Source organism: Rousettus aegyptiacus, unplaced genomic scaffold, assembly GCF_014176215.1.
Source record: "Rousettus aegyptiacus isolate mRouAeg1 unplaced genomic scaffold, mRouAeg1.p scaffold_m13_p_6, whole genome shotgun sequence".
In the NCBI taxonomy this organism is placed as follows: Eukaryota; Metazoa; Chordata; class Mammalia; order Chiroptera; family Pteropodidae; genus Rousettus; species Rousettus aegyptiacus.
The window spans coordinates 46,516,735-46,526,785 of NW_023416309.1; the positions used below are offsets into that span (position 1 = coordinate 46,516,735).

At 31.5% G+C, this 10,051-nt stretch overlaps 1 protein-coding gene across 1 annotated transcript in view; it reads left to right on the top strand.

Moving 5' to 3' along the window:
- The window catches only part of SMC3 (structural maintenance of chromosomes 3), a 30,031-nt gene extending 20,321 nt beyond the window's left edge, over positions 1–9,710 (top strand). The window contains exons 18-29 of the mRNA XM_016145712.2: positions 238–388; positions 2,253–2,405; positions 3,708–3,859; positions 4,630–4,788; positions 5,312–5,419; positions 5,926–6,034; positions 6,546–6,793; positions 6,878–7,090; positions 7,475–7,666; positions 7,820–7,997; positions 8,648–8,754; positions 9,363–9,710. Of these exons, the coding sequence (XP_016001198.1) occupies positions 238–388; positions 2,253–2,405; positions 3,708–3,859; positions 4,630–4,788; positions 5,312–5,419; positions 5,926–6,034; positions 6,546–6,793; positions 6,878–7,090; positions 7,475–7,666; positions 7,820–7,997; positions 8,648–8,754; positions 9,363–9,434 (1,842 nt within the window). The 3' untranslated portion in view covers positions 9,435–9,710. The remainder of the gene's footprint in view (positions 1–237; positions 389–2,252; positions 2,406–3,707; positions 3,860–4,629; positions 4,789–5,311; positions 5,420–5,925; positions 6,035–6,545; positions 6,794–6,877; positions 7,091–7,474; positions 7,667–7,819; positions 7,998–8,647; positions 8,755–9,362) is intronic.
- The last annotated feature ends 341 nt before the right edge of the window (positions 9,711–10,051 follow it).

Sequence of the window (10,051 nt, forward strand, 5' to 3'; positions counted from 1 at the left end):
TCCATAGCCACTAAGCCCTTCATGACTGTGCTCTACCATTGGAAACTTAGATGATTACATAAGCACAGTTTTCAGAATATTTCAGTAGACTGATTTTTCTAACTTCAGTGTAAAAATGAATAGTTTCGAAATATAAAAACATTTGTGTTTGTTTCATAAAGATGCAATTTGTAATTCTAACACATTTTAAGTAACTTTGTTGTGATCTCTGCTTGCTAACAAAATATTCATTTTTAGGATGCTATTCCTATGATAAGTAAATTGAGATACAATCCCAGGTTTGATAAAGCCTTCAAACATGTATTTGGAAAAACACTTATTTGTCGAAGTATGGAAGTTTCAACCCAGCTAGCCCGTGCTTTCACTATGGACTGCATTACCCTGGAAGGTTTGTAATAGTAATTCTTAGCTTTGAAAATTCATGTCTAGTTCTCACTTTTTAAATAGTTGATTTATTCAAGTCAATCCAGACAGGGTCCACACTTTGTATTTAGTCAATGTCTCTTAAATATAATCACGTGGTCTTTAATAGGGGTTCTTAACCTTTTTTGCAACATGAACTCCTTTGGCTCTTTGAAGTGTATGGACCCTTTCTCAGAATGTTTTTAAATGCATAAAATAAAATACTTTGGATCATTAAAGAATTATATTGGCATGGTTATCACAACATTTTTGAAAATATGACAGTAATTCTTAAGGTATTCAAAAACAATTAGTAGTGGGTCTAATAAGTCATAATTTTGAAGTACCGATACATGTAAATAATATTTCGAGATTTGTGACCATTCGATAGAAAATAGCTATTTCTCTTGGTAACAAAGTTATAAGGACCGATAATATTATTATGGTTCTTGTCTCATTATAGAAGGAATTGCTAAATTTCATTTGAGAATAGTATAAAAATCAAAATTAAATATTTTTCCCACTCGAATTATAGATATGAATTTCTCCATTGGATCCAGGTTAAGAACCTTTGGTATAATGGTTCACCTGCCGACATTTTTTATTTTTTCTTTCTCTGTGTGTGTTGGTGAAAGAAGGTAACCTCCTTAGCTTTATCACTATAAATATATATATTTTTGTTTGTTTGTTTTGTTTTCAACCATCTGAGAGTAAATTGTAAAAATGAAATTTGAGCTCTAAAAATTAAGCATGTTATCTCCTAAGAATAAGAACATTCTCCTTTATAACCACAGTATCATTGTTACATCTAAGAAATTTAATATTAACCAAATAATATCTTAAAAGTATCTATATTCAGATTCTCTCAATTGTCCCAAAGTATTTAAAAAATTTTTTTATTAAGGTATAATTAATATTAGTTTCAGGTGTACATCATAGTAATTCAACATTTATATATCTTTATATACCTTATGCAGTAGTCACAATATTCAAAATATTTTTCTATCCAGGATCAAGTTAAGGTTGCATGCAATGGTTTCTCTTTAAATTCTTTCACTATAGGACAGTTTCTCCTGTTCCTTCCTACCCCCAGAAATGGACTTTCTTGAATAATGTCCCATATTCTGGATTTGTCTTCTTGCTTCTTCATCACGTTAAACATTCTTGGCATGAGTAATGTGTACTTATTGCATCACATAATGTGTCCCACTGTTAATGATGCTAGGTTTGACCACTAGCAAATCTCTTAATTGTAAAGGTGCCTTTCTCTTTTGCATTTAATGATGTGTGGGCTTATTCTTTAAAAATATGTGACTATCATATTCCCCAAAAACGTTTTTACCAATGATTTAGCATCCTTTGCTGACCCTTGCCTGACTGACTTAATACATTAGGGGTTTCAGAATGGTGATTCTTAAATTCTGTCATTGTTTCTATATTTATTAGCTATCACTCTTCTGTAAAGAAAGCCTCCTCCTTTCATTAATTTTTTTTTTAAGTATCACTGTGATTCATGGATTCTTTTTTTTAATTCAGTGTGCTATCACATTATCACTATTACTTTTAATTCTCATATTTTCCTAAGTATGGCTAGTAGGAGTTCCAGGCCTAATTCTGTGGCCTGCTTACATGTCCTCATTAATCTTTAGCGCTTTCTGCTTTTCTGGCAGATGTTCAGGCTCGCCTAGAAGGTACATTTTTTAAAATGTAACTTTTAATATTAAAAATTTTTTCATAGTAGCCTAAATTATTTTTTTGTCATTGTCTTTAGTTATTTGATTATAAGTCAGTTTGTCATTGAATAATGCAGTTATACAGAATTACTACCTTTCTTTATGTTTTGTTTATAGGTGACCAAGTTAGTCATCGGGGTGCTCTAACTGGAGGTTATTACGACACAAGAAAGTCTAGACTTGAATTACAAAAAGATGTTAGAAAAGCAGAAGAAGAACTAGGTGAGCTTGAAGCAAAGCTCAATGAAAACCTGCGCAGAAATATTGAAAATATCTTTTTGTCTTGTACTGCTGCGGAGAAAGAATTGCATTTTGGTTAGAATATATAATTTTTGCACATTAAGTGTGTTTTCTCATATAGTGGGAAAAAATTCTGTGTTATTACTTTGACTTTTATTTAAGCACAAAAAATTACGTTTGCCTATTTAACTTCTGAAGATAGGGAAAAAACAAAACTATTTTAACATGATCCTTTGCTTAGCTGTTAAATAGCTAAGAGTAAGTTTACTTCTGAGAGAAAAGTCAAGAAATCCTAAAATTTAAAGTTATAGAGGGGACCAAGAAGGATCAGTCAGAAAATTGTAGAAGGGAAACTAGGATAGTGTTGCAAGGAAGAAAGGTGGGAGGTGTCAGGAGTGCTGCATACTACACAGACGTTAAATATATGAAAGTTGAAAATGTCCATTCAGATTTACTATCTCAAGGACATTTGGTTCAGATTTAGTATTAGTGGAGGAAATGGCTGCCAAATCCAAGTCTTAGGAACCAAAGTTCTCAGTTATTTTAGGTAAAAATGGTATTCCATTAAGAGTGGCTAGTTAGCTTAACTGAAACAGTTGTGCCTGTGCATTTTCTTAACCATGGTGTAAAACAAGTGCTTTATGGGTATTTCGCATTGCCACTCAAAAATACAAGTACTCAAATAGTAGAAACAGTTAATTATTTTTACTGCTTTGTTAGGATATTCTTAATTGAGACCAGCATTTAAAATATATGCTTTTAGATTCTGTGCTGTCAGCACAGAGAAAAGGGTAAATAAACATCTTAATTTTGACCTTGCAGGGGTCTGTATAGCACACTTTGAGAACTGCCCAAATTTGTCAATATATTAGCACTAAGAAAGCATGGTGAAATATAAGAAAAAGGAGGATATATTGACAGTGTACTCCAACTACCTTCCCGAATTTGATAATCCTGTGAGGTAGAATTATTCTTCCACATTATATAACTCCCTTATATAATGCTTTAAGCATAATAGATTACATAGTAGGTATTTGTTGAATAAAAAGATCCTTTAAATAATACCTTTCTATTTCATTTAGCTTCCTCAAAATCTGAGATTGATTGTATAGCTATTAGTAAAATAGTATGTTATTTTGAATGAGAAATAGTAGGATGAACACCATTAGTGTAGCATTTTAATTCAGCATTGTTTTGGTCCATAAATTTGAGGAAATAATTTTATTTAAGGGGAAAGGAAGGAGATACAAAATGTGTTTATAAGAACTGAAGAGAATTTAGAACATAAAATGTATTTACAACTTGGAAAGAATTTTCCTTAGCCTTGTATATGGATTAATAATGAAATTGATCAGTTGATGAACCAAATGCAGCAGATAGAGACCCAGCAAAGGAAATTTAAAGCATCTCGAGATAGCATATTATCAGAAATGAAGATGCTAAAAGAGAAGAGGCAGCAGTCAGAGAAAACCTTTATGCCGAAGGTTCGTAAGTATGCCTTTTGATGTAGATGTTTTAATTATATAGAATTGGGTTACCATGTTATATCGGTTATCCTTGGATTTCATTGTTCCATTTTTGTTTAGACCTATACTTTTTTGGCTGTCTACATTTACCTGTACCACACTTATACCCATGGGTACCCCAAAGTCTCCTTTCATAGGCCGCTTTCCAACTTCATTAAACAAATAGGTATTTTGAACTATGGCATAATAGTACTGTGTGATAGTAATTATTTTCTAGTAACCATTTTTGTCTGTAAAATACTATTTATGGAGTTATTTGGACATTTGATTGCATTTTGTTTAGAGTGTATTAAAATTGGAAAGTAAACTAGTATAGCTATTACAAGTGATAATACATATTGGTCTTATAAATGTGAAGCCTTTTGGCAACACCTGTTAATTTCGTACATCAGTGATACTAAAACAACAAAGTTGTTTTTAAATTGCTCATAATTATATCACCCTAATATCTTCTAGCAACATTTTTATTCTTGTGAATATGTATAAAGATTTTTGTATACTTTGATCATGAAATATGATGTTCTACATAGCCCCATTGTGTTGCATCGTAAATATTCTTGTTGCTACATAGTTCTAGTTATCATATTTAATGGATACCTAATATTTAACTGAGTTGGTATGATTATTTAGCTTACTTTAATATCAAATATTGACTTTCCAGTGTTTCACTGTTACAAGTAATACAGTGACTAATATCTTTATTAATAAATGAATAATCTGTTTTATAGCAACGTAGCTTACAAAGTTTGGAGGCAAGTTTGCATGCTATGGAGTCCACCAGAGAATCATTGAAAGCAGAGCTGGGAACTGATTTACTTTCTCAACTTAGTCTGGAAGATCAGAAGAGAGTAGATGCTCTAAATGATGAAATACGTCAACTTCAGCAGGCAAGTACAATTGACAGAGAAATTGAGAAACTGTAATAATGAGACTTGGAGTAATAATGTCCACAACGTAAATAAAGTTTTAATAAGTTTTTCTCAACCACTCTGCATGTCAGGATTATACAAGAAATTTTCATTTAGTTCTGTCTCATTTAATGTACATTTATCATTAGTAAGATTGAGCTTGTTAGCTTTGCTGTTATTTATTGATCTGACCACCTTTAAATATTTAATAGTGTTTTGATTAAACATTTTAATAACATTGTATTTTTGAAACATGTAAAAAACACTAAGTCCAAAAAATTAAAAGCAGGGAAAGAAAAATAGTTTTGGCAGCATGCCTTATAAAAAGAAACAGGCTCAAAAACTTAGCATTATAAAGAGACAAAATGAAAAAATAGGGCTTTTTAGAAGTATACAAAACTCTTTCAGCTTATTTGAACACAGATGATGGAGATGACTGATTAACAGCATTCCTTTGTGTGTAATGTGCATGCCTATATAGACAAATTTTCTTTTCTTCTAGGAAAACAGACAGTTGCTGAATGAAAGAATTAAATTAGAAGGTATTATTACTCGAGTAGAGACTTATCTAAATGAGAATTTGAGAAAACGCTTGGACCAAGTGGAACAGGTATGTTTTGTTTTATTTGTGAGTTCCTTGATTACCATAACCTTTCAAAAGTCCTTATGGGAGAGGCTCTGATTGAGAGCATGGACTTGGGAGGTAAAGACTAGCAGTCTTACCACTTGCCTTGAGTTTTAGTTCTAGCACTGCCACCTAGTGTATGGTCTTGCACAAGCCATTTACTATTTCTAAGCTTCAGTTTATTCCTGTGAAAATAATCGTAACAGTAATCCCTGTTTTGTATGATTATCCTGGCACATTCTAGGCACTCAGTAAAAATTATTAGTATTTTCTCAGAAGTAGTCAGATGCTGAGAAGATTTTTAGTAATTATATCATTAGTTTTTTTACCTTTAATGGATAGTTTAATTGCAATTATATGAAGTATTTTTGTTTTCTTGAATGCTTATTTAAACATAACAGCTGTAGAAGCTGTTGGTAGTCACAACAATTTGAAACTAATGAAATTTATATTTTGTGGTTTAATGCTCATAAATTCCCTTTGTGTTGCAGGAACTTAATGAACTTAGAGAGACAGAAGGGGGTACTGTTCTCACTGCTACAACCTCAGAACTTGAAGCTATCAATAAAAGAGTGAAAGATACTATGGCACGATCAGAAGGTGAATTTTCATTTAGTAAAATATTTTTAGATGTTTAGTTAAATTTAGCTTATTCATTTTTTGTAACATTGTTTACTACAAAATGAAATATTCAAATAGGCAAAAGCATCTTTTAATGATTTTCTATGTTTTCCATTATAAACTACAGTGAACGAAATTTAGGGGGTTGATTGTAAATGTAGTATTCTCTGTTATATCGAAATGCTTCTGACAATTTCCAGGCCATAGATTTTTAATTTTGTTGACAAAGATATGAAATAGCTGAATCAAATTTCTTATCACTTTGTTGTTGATAAGAAAATTATTTTTAAGTTTTTATAAGCATTAATAAAAACTATATTTAAGTGGCTCTCATGTAAACTCTTGTCCTGAAATCAATGTTGTATGAATTTTACAGTAAAAATTAAAAATTGGAAAGTCTATTTATTTTGACTTGACCATTAAAATAATTGGTCACATAACACTAAAAGTAAGTATTCTGGCCTAAGTTGTTTTTTTCCCTTCATTTTAGATTTGGACAATTCCATCGATAAAACAGAAGCCGGAATTAAGGAGCTTCAGAAGAGTATGGAGCGCTGGAAAAATATGGAAAAAGAACACATGGATGCTATAAATCATGATACTAAAGAACTAGAAAAGATGACCAATCGACAAGGCATGCTACTGAAGAAGAAAGAAGAGTGTATGAAGAAAATTCGAGAACTTGGATCACTTCCCCAGGAAGCATTTGAAAAATACCAAACACTGAGCCTCAAACAGGTCTATCTTGTTGGTTTTAAATTTGAAGTCTCATTGCAAATTTTTTTCTCTATGAATTTATACATTTTTTTTCCCTCTTTATAGTTGTTTAGAAAACTTGAACAGTGCAACACAGAATTGAAGAAGTACAGCCATGTTAACAAAAAAGCTTTGGATCAGTTTGTAAATTTCTCTGAGCAGAAAGAAAAGTTAATAAAGCGACAAGAAGAGTTGGATAGGGGGTACAAATCAATCATGGAACTGATGAATGTACTTGAACTTCGAAAATATGAAGCTATTCAGTTAACTTTTAAACAGGTATGTTTCTGTTTGTAGTTAATACAAACAAGGCAAAAGCTTCAGCTATTTAGTTTATTCAGTTTGTAAAGATTTTAAAGCATTTTTTCCCCACTGATAGTTGGATCTAATATGCGTGAATAAATCTAGTGGATTGGTTGCTAACATAGTAACTAGAGTGTTTTACACAGCTCTTAAGAGAATCTAATCTGTTATTCTTAGATTAAAAAAATGCTCCTGATTGCTTTTGAATATTTGTTTTAAGCAGTAATATATATAGTTCCAGCTGAGCAAAATTTATATTGGAATTGTGACAACTTAACTGCCTTCCTTCCCTATTTATTTCACCTAAGCAAAATTTATATTTGAAATGACACCCAACCTTACCTGTTTGTTTATTTTAAGGTTTCCAAGAACTTCAGTGAAGTATTCCAGAAGTTGGTACCTGGTGGCAAAGCTACTTTGGTGATGAAGAAAGGAGATGTGGAGGGCAGTCAGTCTCAGGATGAAGGAGAAGGGAGCGGTGAAAGTGAGAGGGGTTCTGGGTCACAAAGCAGTGTCCCATCAGTTGACCAGTTCACTGGAGTTGGAATTAGGGTAAATACCTTCACATCTAGTTTTCCTCAGCGATTACCATAGTGAATTTGGAGAATATTTTGCAAATCTAAATTGGTGTATTATATGCAGTTTAATTTGAAGAAGGAATGGTGACTCCACTTCTTTAGGATATTAATTCAGATGTTTTCTTAGGTATCATTTACAGGAAAACAAGGTGAAATGAGAGAAATGCAACAGCTTTCAGGTGGACAGAAATCCTTGGTAGCTCTTGCTCTGATTTTTGCCATTCAGAAATGTGACCCAGCTCCTTTTTACTTGTTTGATGAGATTGACCAGGCTCTGGATGCTCAGCACAGAAAGGCTGTGTCAGGTACAGTTATGGTTTCAAACTTAATAATGAGAACTTCCTTAAAAATTATAGCTTACCTTTCTATAGTGATTTCTTGTTGCCTCAGATATTAGAGGGGATTAGCCCGGGTATGTATTCAGTAAATAACATTTTTCTTAACAGGTATTTTAAAATTTAGTATTACACTACAAAGGTCAGTTCTGTGAGAAATAGGTATAATTCTTTGAATTAGTTGAGCATCCTACTTCAGTTAAACTTTTATGTAGAAGTCTCTTGTTTTAAAACTTGTTTTTCTCAATGCTTGAGTAGACCCAGTCATAAACAGTGTTGAGTCTGTGTTTAAAGAATCTGTGTCTAATTTTTAGTAAGTTCAAAAGATTGTAGGGGTGGGGATGTAGCAGGAGAAGGTTGTTTTTGGTTTTTTGTGTGAGAAAACTTACCTTGCTCCGACATTTCTAATGTTATGTTAGAAGTTGTCGCTTTTATGTTCTGTAACTTTAAGATATTGGGGTTAAAGATTTATTCCTAATTTTAGGAATCAAGTTAGTAATTTTTGCAGGCGTATACATGAAAAATTTGGTCATAGATTATATTTGAATTTTAAGTAAGAGTAAAGTTTTCAGATCTGAGAAAAGGGATTATTAAATTACCTTTTTTTTTTTTTAACACAGATATGATTATGGAACTTGCTGTACATGCTCAATTTATTACAACTACTTTTAGGCCTGAATTGCTTGAGTCAGCTGACAAATTCTATGGTGTAAAGTTCAGAAATAAGGTAATATTTTTTTTATGTGAAGTTTAAGTTTAGTATGTAATCCATTATATTTGTTGAATTCTTATTTTATGTTGTCATGAAAGAGAACTTAGAAAGTTGTTGTTTATCTGATGATGATGTCTTTGTGAAGAAAAACTTTTATTTCAAATGCCTGTGAAGTTTAGCAAATTTTTTGTGGCATTCATTGCATTGATTTTTTTCATTGGCATTAAGAGAAAATATCTTCCTGTTTAGTCTATTCAGTGCTTATTTAATGCATAGTCTTTAGCAGTTATATACATTTTTTTTAAACCACTCTGAACTCCCATCTGTCCCTGGTGTTTTAAGCTTTCAGATTCTTTGAAATAGCAAAATAATAAAACTTGAACAAAAATGTGATTTAAATATTTAGGCATACATACTTTTGTCTGTATTCTCAGAGCATTAAAGTGCAGAACTGAATGAACATCATTATAAATAAAGGTTTTATAAGTCAGTGTTGTAGAATCATTTGACTTCATGTGTAAAATATATCAGCGATAGTCTACATGCTTTAAATATTAGTCTATATAGTGGAAACATATATTTATTTAATATTTAACAGCTTTTGTTTAATATTTATTCTTTAGGTTAGTCATATTGATGTGATCACAGCAGAGATGGCCAAAGACTTTGTAGAAGATGATACCACTCATGGTTAATTGGAAAATAATGCCCATTGGTTTGGAAGATGTGTATAGTAATATGATTCTCACACCCAGGAACTGTAAATTTAAACCTAAAGATCTGGTCGTTATTAATAGTTTTCAGACTTAGAGCACACGTAGTCCTTTTATATTTCTGTCATTGTATTTTATAAGGTGCTCTGTAATGTTACATTTCTACTTATAGTTTAAGAGTTTTATTTCCCACACAACTTTTTGTAAAGTGTCCTCCTATTTTAAATCTTTTGAAACATGCTAAATATCGTTTCCTAATTATTTTATCAATTATATTGCCTCTTTTTTTATAGCTTCAATTAAATAATTGGTTTTATGACTAATTTTTGTGTTTTATGTGGCTTTTTTGTTTATAGTTGTACAATTAGAAACAAATTTTTCTTAAATATGTATTTTTATTTTGCATAAAAAAAGATCAGCTTTCACCTAGAAGATTAAAATATGGTCTCATATTCTGTTGAATTACATTAGTGGTTCCAAATCCTGGTTATGTGCTTAAAAGCTTTTAAAATTGTAACACTGCTAGTCTTTCCATAGACCAGTTGGGTCAAAACCTAGAGGGGGTGGGGTCCTGATCATTGTTAATTCTAAAGTTCCCC